Source organism: Ranitomeya variabilis, chromosome 2, assembly GCF_051348905.1.
Source record: "Ranitomeya variabilis isolate aRanVar5 chromosome 2, aRanVar5.hap1, whole genome shotgun sequence".
Taxonomy (NCBI): Eukaryota; Metazoa; Chordata; class Amphibia; order Anura; family Dendrobatidae; genus Ranitomeya; species Ranitomeya variabilis.
In genome coordinates, this window is record NC_135233.1 from 1,101,600,491 (window position 1) to 1,101,617,309 (window position 16,819).

Genomic DNA, 16,819 nt, shown 5'->3' on the forward strand with positions numbered 1-16,819 from the left:
CTGACGTCTGGTGCTGCTCTAGCATCCCATGCTGCTCTGGCGTCTGGTGCTGCTCTGGCATCTGGTGCTGCTCTGGCATCCGGTGCTGCTCTGGCATCCCGTGCTGCTCCTGTGTCCGGTGCTGCTCTGGTGGAAGGTGCTGCTCTGATGTTCCGTGCTGCTCTGACGTCTGGTGCTGCTCTAGCATCCCGTGCTGCTCTGGCGTACCGTGCTGCTCTGGCGGACGGTGCTGCTCTGGTGGACGGTGCTGCTCTGGCGGACGGTGCTGCTCTGATGTCTTGTACTGCTCTGGCGGACGGTGCTGCTCTGATGTTCCGTGCTGTTCTGATGTCTGGTGCTGCTCTGGTGTCCGATGCTGCTCTGGCGTCCGGTGCTGCTCTGGCGTCTGATGCTGCTCTGGCGTCTGGTGCTGCTCTGACATCTGGTGCTGCTCTGGCATCTGGTGCTGCTCTGGTGTCCGGTGCTGCTCTGGCATCCCGTGCAGCTCTATCGTATGGTGCTGCTCTGGCATCTGGTGCTGCTCTGGCGTCCGATGCTGCTTTGGTGTCCGGTGCTGCTCTGTCGTCCGCTGCTGCTCTGGCCTCTGGTGCTGCTCTGTCCTCCGGTTTTGCTCTGTTGTCCGGTGCTGCTCTGGCATCCACTGTTGCTCTGGCGTCCGATGCTGCTCTGGCGTCTGGTGCTTCTCTGATGTTCCGTGCTGCTCTGGCATCCAGTGCTGCTCTGGCATTTCATGCAGCTCTGGCGTTCCCTGCTGCTCTGGCATCTGGTGCTGCTCTGGCATCCCATGCTGCTCTGGCGTACCGTGCTGCTCTGGCGGATGGTGGTGCTCTGGCAGACGGTGCTGCTCTGGTGTCTTGTACTGCTCTGGCGGACGGTGCTGCTCTGATGTTCCGTGCTTTTCTGATGTCTGGTGCTGCTCTGGCATCCCGTGCTGCTCTGGCTTCCGATGCTGCTCTGGTGTCCGGTGCTGCTCTGGCGTCTGGTGCTGCTCTGGCGTCCGATGCTGCTCTGGCGTCTGGTGCTTCTCTGGCATCTGGTGCTGCTCTGGCATCCCGTGCTGCTCTGGCATCCAGTGCTGCTCTGACGTTCCGTGCTGCTCTGACATCTGGTCCTGCTCTGGCATCCCGTGCTGCTCTGGCGTCCGGTGCTGCTCTGACGTTCCGTGCTGCTCTGATGTTCCTTACTGCTCGGACGTCTGGTGCTGCTCTGGCGTCCGGTGCCGCTCTGGCGTCTGGTGCCGCTCTGGCGCCTGGTGCCGCTCTGGCGCCTAGTGCTGCTCTGGCATCTGGTACTGCTCTGGCGTCCGCTGCTTGTCTGGCATCCCGTGCTGCTCTGGAGTTCCATGCTGCTCTGGCGGACGGTTCTGCTCTGACGTTCCTTGCTGCTCTGACATCTGGCGCTGCTCTGGCTTCGGGCTCAGTAGTAGTCCTTGCCGTGATCTGTGTGACCCGATGGTCACTGATGTTATTTTCCTCTTCTCTCCAGGGAAGTTTAAACTTTTGGATCAGGATCGGGACGTGCGGGAGCCGGTGCAGTACTTCAGCAGCGTGGAGGAGGTGGCCAGCGTCTTCCCAGATCGGGTCTTCGTTATGGAAGCGATCACATTCAGTGTCAAGGTCAGAATTGGGGTCTGTAATGGGGGTGGCTGGAAGAGATGGGGTCTAGGATAGGTACAATAGGTAGAGGAAACCGTATGTGTCATGGCGCCTCTTGGTGGGAAGGAGGCAGATCTGGTTGGTTCATAAACAAGTAACAAGAAAGTTCCCAGAGCAGATATGTGCAAGACGCAACTCCTCTACAGGGACAGTATATCTAATCATGTATCTCTGTACACGGGGAGCTCCTCCTAGTGGTGGCTGCAGACAGGATCTTATCATGTATCTCTGTACACGGGGAGCTCCCCCTAGTGGTGGCTGCAGACAGGATCTTATCATGTATCTCTGTATACAGGGAGCTCCCCATAGTGGTGGCTGCAGACAGGATCTTATCATGTAACTCTGTATACAGGGAGCTCCCCCTAGTGGTGACTGCAGACAGGATCTTATCATGTATCTCTGTACACGGGGAGCTCCCCCTAGTGGTGGCTGCAGACAGGATCTTATCATGTATCTCTGTATACAGGGAGCCCCCCCCTAGTGGTGGCTGCAGACAGGATCTTATCATGTATCTCTGTACACGGGGAGCTCCCCCTAGTGGTGGCTGCAGACAGGATCTTATCATGTATCTCTGTATACAGGGAGCTCCCCCTAGTGGTGACTGCAGACAGGATCTTATCATGTATCTCTGTACACGGGGAGCTCCCCCTAGTGGTGGCTGCAGACAGGATCTTATCATGTATCTCTGTATACAGGGAGCTCCCCCTAGTGGTGACTGCAGACAGGATCTTATCATGTATCTCTGTACACGGGGAGCTCCCCCTAGTGGTGGCTGCAGACAGGATCTTATCATGTATCTCTGTATACAGGGAGCTCCCCCTAGTGGTGGCTGCAGACAGGATCTTAGGTATCTCTGTATACAGGGAGCTCCCCCTAGTAGTGACTGCAGACAGGATCTTATCATGTATCTGCATACAGGGAGCTCCCCCTAGTGGTGACTGCAGACAGGATCTTATCATGTATCTCTGTACACGGGGAGCTCCCCCTAGTGGTGGCTGCAGACAGGATCTTATCATGTATCTCTGTATACAGGGAGCTCCCCCTAGTGGTGAGTGTAGACAGGATCTTATCATGTATCTCTGTATACAGGGAGCTCCCCCTAGTGGTGGCTGTAGACAGGATCTTATCATGTATCTCTGTATACAGGGAGCTCCCCCTAGTGGTGGCTGCAGACAGGATCTTATCATGTATCTCTGTATACAGGGAGCTCCCCCTAGTGGTGGCTGCAGACAGGATCTTATCATGTATCTCTGTATACAGGGAGCTCCCCCTGGTTGTGACTGCAGACGGAATCTTATCAGGTATCTCTGTATACAGGGAGCTCCCCCTAGTGGTGACTGCAGACAGGATCTTATCATGTATCTCTGTATACAGGGAGCTCCCCCTAGTGGTGACTGCAGACGGAATCTTATCAGGTATCTCTGTATACAGGGAGCTCCCCCTAGTGGTGACTGCAGACAGGATCTTATCATGCATCTCTGTATACAGGGAGCTCCCCCTAGTGGTGACTGCAGACAGGATCTTATCATGTATCTCTGTATACAGGGAGCTCCCCCTAGTGGTGGCTGCAGACAGAATCTTATCATGTATCTCTGTATACAGGGAGCTCCCCCTAGTGGTGACTGCAGACAGGATCTTATCATGTATCTCTGTATACAGGGAGCTCCCCCTAGTGGTGACTGCAGTCAGGATCTTATCAAGTATTTCTGTATACAGGGAGCTCCCCCTAGTGGTGGCTGCAGACAGGATCTTATCATGTATCTCTGTACACAGGGAGCTCCCCCTAGTGGTGGCTGCAGACAGGATCTTATCATGTATCTCTGTATACAGGGAGCTCCCCCTAGTGGTGACTGCAGACAGGATCTTATCATGTATCTCTGTATACAGGGAGCTCCCCCTAGTGGTGACTGCAGACAGGATCTTATCATGTATCTCTGTATACAGGGAGCTCCCCCTAGTGGTGTCTGCAGACAGAATCTTATCATGTATCTCTGTATACAGGGAGCTCCCCCTAGTGGTGACTGCAGTCAGGATCTTATCATGTATTTCTGTATACAGGGAGCTCCCCCTAGTGGTGACTGCAGACAGGATCTTATCATAATAATAATAATAATCTTTATTTTTATATAGCGCTAACATATTACGCAGCGCTTTACAGTTTGCACACATTATCATCGCTGTCCCCGATGGGGCTCACAATCTAAATTCCCTATCAGTATGTCTTTGGAATGTGGGAGGAAACCGGAGTGCCCGGAGGAAACCCACGCAAACACGGAGAGAACATACAAACTCTTGCAGATGTTGTCCAAGGTGGGATTAGAACCCAGGACTCCAGCACTGCAAGGCTGCTGTGCTAACCACTGCGCCACCGTGATGCCCCATGTATCTCTGTATACAGGGAGCTCCCCCTAGTGGTGACTGCAGACAGGATCTTATCATGTATCTCTGTATACAGGGAGCTCCCCCTAGTGGTGGCTGCAGACAGGATCTTATCATGTATCTCTGTATACAGGGAGCTCCCCCTAGTGGTGGCTGCAGACAGGATCTTATTATGTATCTCTGTATACAGGGAGCTCCCCCTAGTGGTGGCTGCAGACAGGATCTTATCATGTATCTCTGTATACAGGGAGCTCCCCCTAGTGGTGGCTGCAGACAGGATCTTATCATGTATTTCTGTATACAGGGAGCTCCCCCTAGTGGTGGCTGCAGACAGGATCTTATCATGTATCTCTGTATACAGGGAGCTCCCCCTAGTGGTGGCTGAAGACAGGATCTTCTCATGTATCTCTGTATACAGGGAGCTCCCCCTAGTGGTGGCTGAAGACAGGATCTTCTCATGTATCTCTGTATACAGGGAGCTCCCCCTAGTGGTGGCTGCAGACAGAATCTTATCATGTATCTCTGTATACAGGGAGTTCCCCCTAGTGGTGACTGCAGACAGAGCCTTATATATTTCTGCAGGACAACAAAAGAAAAAAGATGGCAGCACAGCCCCACAGCGAGATCAGGTTTAAGTTCAGTAATAAATATTTGAACCCGACACTCTCGGGAGGTGCTCGCATCCAGAACGAAGAAAGAACCATGCAGCGGGAATAGAAGAGAACGCGGCAACACTCACCGGACCTGTGATGAAGACTTTTCCTTTTTATTGAAACAAATGTGAACACATCTTCACGGCAATGTTTTTTTGTCTCTCCCGTGCCGTGAAGATGTGTTCACATTTGTTTCAATAAAAAGGAAAAGTCTTCATCACAGGTCCGGTGAGTGTTGCCGCGTTCTCTTCTATTCCCGCTGCCTTATATATTTCTGTATACAGGGAGCTCCCCCTAGAGTAGAATTTTAAACTTACAGATTAATAGTGGTTGGTTGGTAAAGCTGATCTGATATTTCATATCTTTTCATTCTAGGTGGTCTCGGGGGAGTTCAGTGAGGACAGCGAAGTGTATAACTTCACCCTCCATACTGGGGATGAACTGACGCTTATGGGACAAGCAGAGATCCTCTGTGCTAAGACTGTCAAGGAGAAATCGCGATTTAACACCATCCTGAGAAAGCTGGGTAAAACTGGCACCCTGGGCAAACAGGTGAAGGGTAAAATGCCCTGCCTAATCTGCATGAACCACCGCACCAACGAGAGCTTGAGCCTCCCCTTCCAGTGTAAGGGCAGCTTTAGTACCCGCAGCCCCCTGGAGCTACAGATGCAGGAGGGAGAACACACCATCCGAAGCATCATCGAGAAGGTGCGCCTCCCCGTCAATGTTGTGGTCCCCACCCGTCCTCCTCGCAACACCTACGACCTTCATATTATCCGTGAAGGACATCGGTACAAGCTGGTCAGTATCATTTCAAAGACTGTGGTTCTGTGTTGTCTTCTACGTAAGGAGGAGGTGAACCCCTTCCACTTTCTGCTGCTGACAGACATGCCTCGATTCTCTCTCCCCGAGGGACTTCTGTGTGGAGACCCTCATTTTGACAAGCTTGTGAGAGACTGTGCTCATTACTGCCAAGAGCAAAGGTTCAACCCTGATGATTATTCCAAGGCAGTCCGAGAGACCAAGACAGATTTTGCGGAGGAGTGCGCCAGTCCACGGAAAATCCGTGTCTGTTTGCAAGGCTTCTCAGCCGGCTCCATCAACTACACCCGAGAGGAGCTCAGCCAAGGTCTACAGCGCCTTTCATTGTGTGTTTACAGTGGGACCATCCCTGGGGACACGAGCCCCCATGAGCTTCCAACCCAACTCTTGGGGTCCTCGTCAGATAACTCAGACTTAGACAGAGAGTACATGACTCCAGACTGGCTGGACCATGATTTTAGGACTCAGGAACAATTAGAGATACCATATGAAGAGCTTTGGACAAACCAGAACTTTGAGAACTATTCCGAGCCCAGCAGTAAGCCCGTTGGCTTAGAAAGTGGCAACAAAATTCAGCAAGACCTCATCTGCTTCGCCTCCTCGCCTTCTCCCTTAGAGGGGAAATCATGTTGTTCTTCTCCTTCTCCTCCGGCCTTAACTATTGAAGAGGCAAAGATGGACACACCCCCACCGGTGCCACCCAAATCAGAAGCGGTAAGTCCAGACCTTCATCAGGATCTGCACCTTCGGCTCACTATACTCTTCATTGCTACAGAACCATCCAGCCCAGAGTCTTTGCAGATTGCAAGGGTACAGGAGTTGGAAATGCTTGAGGAAGGTGGGTTCATTCTAGCTCTGAGGGTCGGGGAATGTCCAGGAACAACATTTTGTTATAGAGAAAATCTAAAGCAACGTAAAGGTTTTACCAAGTTCTTTGAAATGAGATGTTGTGGTTCTTCAGATTCGGTGATGCTTCAGTATTAGCAGATTAGTAAGAAAATAAGCAAATATGAGGTTGGTGCAGATTATAAAAATTTCTAGTTAGACATTCCCTGGCGGAGTTGGGTCAGGGAATAAAATGTCTCATAATCTAAGGTCAATATTGATAGGAAGTAGAGTTCTGAAGAGGAGATTCCCTCTCCCACCATCAGCAACTCTTCCCATCAGTGGGCCCCACACAGCAGGGCCTTGATATTATAGGTGGAACCTGGGTTTTCCAGTCTGACCTGGTGCTCGGAGTGAAATCTTTGATATACGCAGCATTTAGTGGTGGAGCAAGTTCTGTGGACTGGGGAGTTCTGGATAAATGGGTCACAGAGTCTATAGCCAATGACTGATGATCACTTGCCCCTGGATGATGGTAGCTTTTGTGTCTTACAGGTGAGGGAGGAATGTCGTCTCCTTAATGCCCCTCCTGTTCCTCCTCGTGGTGGCAGATACTTTTCTTCCTCTTCCAGCCCACCAGTCCCACCTCGCCTCCCGAAATCCCTACCCCCGCAGACCCACACTCCGAGCCCAGGCCTGTCCTACTACTCATCAGGACTCCATGACATGTAAGTAATTTCCTGAGAGCAAGCACAGATCTAATAAAAAATAGTAAAAAATGAAACCTAAAGTGCAGAACTTATTCCATTTTTGGTTGAGATCTGTAAAGTGCCCGTTATGCTGGCTGGTCAATCATAATCTAGAGATCATTGTGGCCAGCTGCATGAGGCTCCTGGATTACAGCCACTGGGATTACAGCCTTACGCTATGGAGCCCTGCACAAGGACATGACACCTCCGAGCATGGAGTCTCCTCTCACGATCTTCTCTTCCTTACAGATCAGGGAACCGTAGTGGCAGCTGCTCCCCCTCCCCGGACTCCTACTCCTTATATTGCTATCCTTGTACATGGGGAGACTGCAAGTCTGGAGACGCAGCGACTCATCAGATGTCTAGCAGCATGGCCTCCACAGCTCAGCCCACCCAGACGTCTTGGTCAGATTCTTGGGCCTACGCGGACAAGGGGCCAAGTGTGGCCAGTGGGCGCTCCACTCCTCTTCTCAACACAGACACCACCATTAAGACTTATTACAGTTGTCCCAGGTTGAAGCCTCCTCATACACAAAAACGCTTTGCCCCATTTGGAGCCTTGAATCCATTTGCCAACGCGGCCTTCGCTTCTACTCCCTCATCTTCTGGGGATTGGTTAGACCCACCGGAGCATACAAAATCCTCCTCATCCTCCCTCTCTAATGTCCTTGACCCCTTTGATATTGGTAACAGTCAAGACACATCTCCAGATTCCTCATCCATCGGGTCTGAGCTGCGGTTTATGCCGGAGTCCATATTCAAAAGTGGTGGAGGAACAGGGACATGTCCGGCCCCTCCTCCCCGGCAGGCCAAAGGGTTTGAGACTGAAAATATTGTAATCAGAAGCACAGCCCCATTATCACCCACCATTGTACAGGGGGCAGAAGGTGGCATCACCAGAGTATACCTCACACAAGGAGTCATTGAGGTGCCACCAATCTCATCCAGAAGCACCATGGATGCCTCTTCTCCTCACACACCTGGGGTTCCCAGGGGGCTGGCGGGAGACCCTAGTTCATGGCACCCTCCTCCTGATCTGTCGGCTCTGTCTGTAGAAGAGGTCTCGAGGAGTCTCAGGTTCATTGGTCTTTCTGAAGACGTAGTGACTTTCTTTGTTAGGGAACGTATAGACGGCAGCATCTTCGTACAGTTGACGGAGGAGATCCTTTCGGACGACTTCAAGCTGACCAAGCTCCAAGTCAAGAAGATTATGCAATTCATAAAAGGTTGGAGGCCGAAGATCTAACGATTGAGGTCAAGTGACTGAGGTCTGAGAAGGTGAGGGCGGCTAGAGACTTCAGGGTTATTTTTTATCAATCCGTGACCTCCTTATTTCTTTTGGACTCTGTTTCTTTTCGATTCTGGATAGATCCCGTTCATACTTCACATAGCACAATTTGCACAGAGATAACACTAAGGTCACGTGATGATCTGCTGGAAAGCTTAGTATGGGAGCCAAGTAATAAATGTATAAATTCACAGCTCAGGGTCGACTCTCGTCTTATGTTTTATCACGAATTGTCTCGTTACATTTCTATTGTCACCTCATGATGCTTGCAGTAGCTCCGAGGTCCCAAGGGGCCCAGCCGGGCATCACACGGGGATATGTGGCCACATATAAGACATCTCAAGATTGTGAGAAGGAACGCCCGGGAGAGGCCGCAGCCTGTGCAGCACCATGCAGCTTGTCACAGGCAGACTCCGGCCCCTGCAGGGAGGAACAGAGGTTGGTAATGGCCTCTTATCCATCACTGACATCATCAGTACACAGGGCTGTGAAGGTGGGCAGCCGTCAGAACTACTGGTATACACCACCGCCTTCACCTTCTGGTCTCCAGCCAACACAAGAGGTTGTACAAAAGTCACACGGTGGGACATGGGGGAGCGCATGTAGGTGACAGTATAGAAGTAACGCAATGACAAGAGCTAAAAATGCAGAAGGTGAAGGGTGCAGCTGCAAATGTTAAGAAATTCCACAGCGGTTTTGCCCCAGCGCAACAGGTGTCAGGGTCTGAGGGTGGGCACGGGTGCCGGAACATTAGAAGCTCTGGGGTTGGGGGCAGAAGAGAATCTGAGAGACTGACAAGGGTGAAAGCACTGACAGCAGCGGGTCGTACAGTCCTTCCCCTGAGCAGTAGTCATTGCCTACGAAAAAAAGAGTCTCCCCGAAATAGAAGAGCCAGAAAATCAGCAAAGGCCATGACTACCCAAAGAGGGTGAAGGGTTTTTGGTCTGATGCCACAGAAGAATGACAGTGTCACAAATTAATGATAACACAGGTCAACAAAAACATTTTTTCTGGTGTCCAAAATATTTTAATGAATTTGGGGTATTTTTGGGGTGCTGATTCTGAATATGTCATCAGTTTTGCCAGATTGGCTCAAGTTTTTGAGATTTTTGGTATCTTATTTATAGCACTTGTTGGTAAATGCGACGCATCATCTCATTAATTTCTTTGGATTAGTACTTGAACTGAGCAGTTCTCAATATAGTTTTGTGTTAATTAGTGTTCTAAAAGTTTGTTCATAGCTTGATTTTTGCACTAACTTTATGTTGTTGTCTGTTTTCCAGTGAAAAGCATGAACTCATCAAGAAGAAGTTGTCTTAACGATCCAGACTCATTCTGTTACATTTGTGGTGAATACACACTGCCAAAACATAGAAGAAACATAACAGACTTCGTAAAAAAACACCAAGGTTACTTACCGGTAGCCGGTTTTTCCGGAGCCCATGACAGCACACCTGAGAGAGGGATCCGCCCAGTCAGGACAGGAAACCTACTGAAATAAAAGGGCGGTACCTCTCCCTCGGTTCAGTTGGTTTTCCAGAGCATGAGAGGCCCTTTTGGTTAGTACATGGTAATCCATCACCACATTATAAATATAACAAAATACACCCAGCTAAAAAGTGCGCACCAAAGGGTGAAAAAGAAGGGAGGGAATATACAGGTGCTGTCATGGGCTCCGGAAAAACCGGCTACCGGTAAGTAACCTTGGTGTTTTCCCGTCTCCCATGACAGCACACCTGAGAGATTTTTGGAGAAAGAACACCTTAGGGAGGGACCACCGCTTGCAGCACCCTTCTACCAAAGGTAAGGTCAGACGAGGAGGATAGATCTAGCCGGTAGTGTCTAAAGAAGGTAGACGGAGAGGACCAGGTAGCAGCTTTACAAATTTGATCTATCGATACCTCTGCTTTTTCAGCCCAGGAAGTAGACACGGCCCTGGTGGAGTGAGCCTTGATGCCATCAGGGATCGGGGCGCCACAGGAAGCATAGGATAAGGAAATAGCCTCCCTAATCCACCTGGCAATAGTACACTTGGATACCCCATATCCTTTCCTACTACCCTGGAAGGCTATGAAAAGGGATTGATCTTTTCTCCACTGATTTGTCAAGGATATGTACTGCACAATAGCCCTCCTCACATCCAGTGTATGAAATTTTGCCTCCCCTGGGTTCCTAGGATTATTACAAAAGGAGGGCAACACAATCTCTTGACTTCTATGAAATTTAAGTACGACCTTTGGAAGGTATGCCGGATCTGGTCTGAGTACTACCCTGTCATCAAAAATTTGCGTGTAAGGAGGGGAGACGGACAGGGCCTGTAAATCACTCACCCTACGGGCTGATGTTAACGCAACCAGGAGTACCGTTTTAAGAGTGAGTATCTTTAATGATGATTCCTGCAGGGGTTCAAATGGACTATTGGTTAGAGCATTTAATACCAGATTTAAATCCCACGGGGGAAGTCTCTGAATTTTTATCGGTCTAGACCTACTACAGGATTTAATAAAGCGGGACACCCATCTATTGGAGGCAAGATTGCAATTGTATAAGGCACCTAATGCCGACACCTGGACCTTGAGTGTATTGGTTGCCAACCCCAGTTGTAAACCCGCTTGTAAAAATTCTAGGATGGTACCCACAGGAGCCTTGTCCCCCAAAGGTTGCCCCGAAAAATCCAGAAACTTTTTCCACGTTCTACCGTAAATTCTAGATGTTACTGGTTTTCTACTTTTTAATAAGGTGGAAACTAACCCTGGCGAAAACCCCCGCCTACTCAGTAATGCCCTCTCAAATTCCAGGCTGCAAGATGGAAGCCCTTCACCTGAGAGTGGCATATTGGGCCCTGGGTTAGAAGGTCCGGAATCTCTGGTAGGATCCACGGATCGGTTATAGACATTTGTCTCAGGAGGGAGAACCAAGGTCTTTTCGGCCAAAATGGAGCAATCAATATTACTCTCGCTTGCTCCATCCTGATTTTCCTCACTACTGCTGGTATCATTGCTATTGGTGGAAACACATACGCGAGACTGAAATCCCATTGAATCTGCAGGGCATCTACTGCGAAGGGATTCTCCCTCGGGTCTAGTGAACAGAACCTGTCTACCTTCCTGTTGATTAGGGTGGCAAACAAATCTATCACAGGTAAGCCCCAGGCCTGCACTATCTCTTGAAAGACCCGGGGATTTAAAGACCACTCCCCCTGCCTCAGTGTCTTGCGACTTAGGTAGTCTGCTCTCGAATTCTCGATTCCCCTTATGTGAAGAGCAGAGAGGGATAGCAGGTGGTGCTCTGCTATTTGTAGGAGGACAGACGCTGACTTCATTAGGGAAGGGGATCTCGTCCCCCCTTGGTGGTTGATATATGCCACCACTGCGCGATTGTCCGACATGACCCTGGTATGGTGGCCCTGAATGATGGGAAGGAAGTGTTTCACAGCTCTTTCTACGGCCCCTAATTCCCTTAAATTTGACGCCTGTTGAGACTCTAGATGGGACCAAGATCCCTGAACTGAAAGAGTCCCTAAATGAGCTCCCCATCCTGTACCGCTTGCGTCTGTGGTGATGACCTGTTCTATCGGAGTTACCCACTGGACCCCAGATGTTAAATGATTTCTTATGGTCCACCATTTTAGGGAATCCGTTACCCCCAATGAAAGACACAGTTTGCCCTCTAAACGCCCTTTTAACAGTTTTTGCGCCGACAGGACCTCCCACTGTAATAATCTTAGATGGAATTGAGCCCATCTTACTGCGGGTATACAGGACGTCAGAGAGCCCAGCAAGGACATTGCTTTTCTCAAAGTCATTACAGGGTGTTGAATTGCTGATTCCACCAGATTTTGGATTTTGACCAACTTGTTTTCTGGTAGAAGACAAAGCTGACGCTCGGAGTCCAGAACCAGGCCTAAAAAGGACTGAACCGGCTCCGGCGTCAACCTTGATTTGGCAAGATTTATTTTCCACCCCAGCAATTCTAGTGTCGTCGTAACCTCTTCTATTTGTGACCGGCAGTGCGCCGCTGAGTTCCCTATTATCAGGAAGTCGTCCAGATATGGAACAATTACCACGTCCCGTGAGCGGAGGAAGGACATGACCTCTGACATCAGCTTGGTAAAAATTCTTGGCGCTATTGACAGGCCGAACGGGAGGGCAGCGTACTGATAGTGCCTGAGACAACCTTGGACATAAACCGCTACCCTTAGGAATTTTTGAAAATCTTGATGAATTGGGACGTGATAATAGGCGTCTTTTAAATCGATAGCTGCCATGAAGCACTGTGGGAACAGGAGTTTTATCGCTGTATTTATAGACTCCATTTTGAAGGAACAGTTTTTTACCGATTGATTGAGGTTTTTTAGATTGACGATAGTTCTTAAAGACCCGTCTGGTTTTTTTATCAAAAAAAGAGGGGAATAAAAACCTTTTCCCTGTTCCTCCCACGGGACTTCTACCAGAACACGTTTTGAAACCAGCTCTAGTACCTCTGTTTCCAAGGCTAGCTGCTCTTCCGGGGTTTTTCTTTGGGGTGTTGAAATAAAAGTCCGTCGCGGTGGATAAACAAAATCTATTTTTAGGCCGTCTTTGACCACCATCAGAGCCCAATGAGAGGGGGAGATGTTTACCCATGCTGGGAAAAAAGATGAAAGCCTCCCCCCTACTGGCCTGGCGTCATTGGGAGGGCTTTTTAGTTGAAGTTGAGGGACCTTTAAACATATATCCAGATCCCCTTTTGTCTCTGGAGTCCCAGCCCCTTCTGTCTCCCGGGGGGCGGCCCCTACTAAATTTGCCCCTCCGAAAATAAGGCCTTCTAAAGTCCACTGGAAAGCGAGGAAAACCTTTTTTCCTGTCACCGGCTTTTTCCAGAATGTCCTCCAACTTTTTACCGAAGAGGAAATGGCCATCACATGGTATAGAACAGAGTCTATTTTTTGAGGGCAGGTCTCCCGGGCACCCCTTTAACCAGAGAGCACGCCTAGCTGCATTGGATAAACCTGCAGCTCTGGCCGCCAGCCTTACGGAATCTGCTGATGAATCTGCTATAAAGGCGGCTGCCCCTTTAGCCATAGTCACATTAGATAAAATTTCGTCTCTTGGGGCTTTAGATGTCAACTGCTCCTCTATTTGCTGTAACCAGACAATAAGGGAACGAGACACACAGGTTCCTGCAATTGCCGGTTTCAGTGCGCCTGCGGTTGCTTCCCAGGTGTGTCTTAAGAAACCGTCCGCCTTTTTATCTAAGGGGTCCCTTAATACCCCAGAGTCCTCTAAAGGAAGGGATAGTTTTTTAGAGGATTTTGCTACTGCGCCATCTATCTTAGGTACTTTATCCCAAGTCTCTGAATCTTTTTCCTCAAAGGGGTAACGTCTTTTAGAAGCCGAGGGCAGATTACCCGATTTTTCCGGCTTTTTCCATTCCTTTTCAATAAGGGCTTTTATTTTGGAGTTAACGGGAAACGTACGTTTTCTTTTTTCCTCCAACCCTCCGAACATAATGTCCTCCAGGGATTTGGTTGTTTTCTCGTCTTTTAGGCCCATAGAAGTTCTAACGGCTTTAACCAGTTTGTCCATGTTCTCGGTAAGAAAGCATGGACGCCCCCCAATATCACTGTCTGAGGAAGAGCCAGGGGACTTAGAGGCGGAGGAGCAGGGAGACAACGGATCCTCCTGATATTCCTCTTCAGAATGAGAAACCTCCGACGCTCTATGCAAAGACTTTTTTGCCACTGGACTGCCAACGGAGCTCTACAGAGGGCACATTCCTTATTCCTGGTCTTGGAGCTAGCCTTCCTCGGCGCCTGCCAAGTAAACAGAAAATGTAGCCTATTACCACCAGGGTGACATTCACGTAGATCACTCACCACCCGCTGACCACAAACGGTACCGGAATCTGAGGCGGACTAGGAGCACGTTGGACGATTCTCCTGGGGGTAGAATCCTGAGACGACCGACCAGGGCGTTTGCCACTCCTTGCACTCGAGCGGCTATCTTTTTTGGTACGCTGGTGAGCAGGCGTATCACTTGAAAGGGGCTCACGCTGCTGCTGCTGCTGCTGTAAAGGCTGCTGCTGCTGCTGGAGTTCCATACGATCCTCCATGTCTGGATAGCTGCATGGAAATGAGCGTTGTTCCAGCGTTATTTCTCCCTTAATAAAGGGTACTCGTGCTCCCACCTCTTCCGGTGACCGTTGCGCTCTTTTTCCTCCCCCTGGATACCGCCGGGTAGCCTGTGGCGTTACCGGCGTTCTTTGCATGGGCGCCGCCATCTTGGATCCGGCGCGCCGGTCTGACGTCACGCGGGCACGCCCACTCCCAGCGTACCTTGCGCGAAACGTCAGCCGCGCACCCGGAAGTGGCCCAGCTGAGGGGGAGAGAGCGGCGTGGCGGACAGAGACCGGCCCCAGGAGTCCGGACTGTGCCGGACCGACGCCCGCACGTGCGCAAGAGCCCTATGGGATCTGCGAACGGCGCTACCGCTTCCTGAAGGCCGACATACAGGCGCCCTGCCTGTGCTTCCAGTGCCGGGACAGGAGCGGGTAAGAAGATCTTCTATTAATAAAATCGAACCGCCGTTCTTCAGCACAAGGGGTTCCCATCAGGACAGGAAACCCAACTGAACCGAGGGAGAGGTACCGCCCTTTTATTTCAGTAGGTTTCCTGTCCTGACTGGGCGGATCCCTCTCTCAGGTGTGCTGTCATGGGAGACGGGAAAAGTGTATTTTGCCTATTTTGGGGTTATGCTTGGGGACCAAGACAAGTTTTGGGCACCACACATAGTGTGCAAAGCATGTATCGAATTATTACGAAAATGGAGCAAAGGACAAAGAAAAAGCTTCAAATTTGGTGTTCCAATGGTGTGGAGAGAGCCAAAAAATCATCATGATGACTGTTATTTCTGTGCAGTGCAAGTGCAAGGATTCAATAAGCATAAGAAACGAAAATGGGAGTAACATGGAATCTGCAAGAAGGCCTGTCCCTCATTGTGAAGATGTGCCTGAACCTGTGTTTACCATAAATAACAGTCATCATGATGATTTTTTGGCTCTCTCCACACCATTGGAACACCAAATTTGAAGCTTTTTCTTTGTCCTTTGCTCCATTTTGGTAATAATTCGATACATGCTTTGCACACTATGTGTGGTGCCCAAAACTTGTCTTGGTCCCCAAGCATAACCCCAAAATAGGCAAAATGCACTTTTTTTACGAAGTCTGTTATGTTTCTTCTATGTTTTGGCAGTGTGTATTCACCACAAATGTAACAGAATGAGTCTGGATCGTTAAGACAACTTCTTCTTGATGAGTTCATGCTTTTCACTGGAAAACAGACAACAACATAAAGTTAGTGCAAAAATCAAGCTATGAACAAACTTTTAGAACACTAATTAACACAAAACTATATTGAGAACTGCTCAGTTCAAGTACTAATCCAAAGAAATTAATGAGATAATGCGTCGCATTTACCAACAAGTGCTATAAATAAGATACCAAAAATCTCAAAAACTTGAGCCAATCTGGCAAAACTGATAGCATATTCAGAATCAGCACCCCAAAAATACCCTAAATTCGATGACATATCTTTGGCACCAAAAATGCTGTTGACCAGTGTAATCGTACTGCTGCTATAATAGAGGTCAGGGCGCGCAGAGCGGCGGCAGGAAAGGGTCAGGGCGCGCAGAGACAGGCAAAAGAAAAAGGGTCATGGTGCGCAGAGCGACGGCAGGAAAGGGTCCGGGCACACAGAGCGGCAATAGGCAAAAAAAGGGTCAGGGCGCGCAGAGCAGCAACAGGTCCGGGCTCACGGAGCAGTAACAGGCAAAAAAAGGGTCAGGGCTCACAGAGCGGCAACAGGCAAAAAAAGGGTCAGGGCTCACAGAGCGGCAACAGGCAAAAAAAGGGTCAGGGCGCAGAGCGGCAACAGGCAAAAAAAGGGTCAGGGCGCAGAGCAGCAACAGGAAAGGGTCAGGGCTCACAGAGCGGCAACAGGCAAAAAAAGGGTCAGGGCGCAGAGCAGCAACAGGAAAGGGTCAGGGCTCACAGAGTGGCAACAGGCAAAAAAAGGGTCAGGGCGCACAGAGCAGCAACAGGAAAGGGTCTGGGCTCACAGAGCGGCAACAGGCAAAAAAAAAAAAAGGGTCAGGGCATGCAGAGTCAGTTTTGCAACTGTAAGGGGTCAGGTCAGAGCTCGGGGCTCTAGTCACAGCACAGTTAGAAAGCCCATACTGACCCCATGTGCACTAGAGGAAGTCCCTATAATGGGCATCAAACTGGATCCACGGCACACTGGACCACTACGGCCTGGTGTGATGAATCCCGTGTGCCATCGTGTGGACGGCGCGCTGCGTCACTTACCTGGGAAAGTGATATACGAGGACGCAGTATGGTAAGAACACAGTATGGTAAGAACACATGCATCTAAGAATATGAGATTATACATCCAGGTGGTGAGATGTAAG

The 16,819-nt window shown here is 49.8% G+C and overlaps 1 protein-coding gene across 3 annotated transcripts in view; it reads left to right on the forward strand.

Annotated features, from left to right (window-relative positions):
- Window positions 1-8,568, forward strand: part of GAREM2 (GRB2 associated regulator of MAPK1 subtype 2) — a 105,379-nt gene extending 96,811 nt beyond the window's left edge. For all 3 annotated transcript variants that reach the window (XM_077291852.1, XM_077291853.1, XM_077291854.1), the window contains 4 exons: window positions 1,486-1,616; window positions 5,063-6,223; window positions 6,890-7,062; window positions 7,333-8,568. In XM_077291852.1, the coding sequence (XP_077147967.1) occupies window positions 1,486-1,616; window positions 5,063-6,223; window positions 6,890-7,062; window positions 7,333-8,329 (2,462 nt within the window). In that variant the 3' untranslated portion in view covers window positions 8,330-8,568. The remainder of the gene's footprint in view (window positions 1-1,485; window positions 1,617-5,062; window positions 6,224-6,889; window positions 7,063-7,332) is intronic.
- The last annotated feature ends 8,251 nt before the right edge of the window (window positions 8,569-16,819 follow it).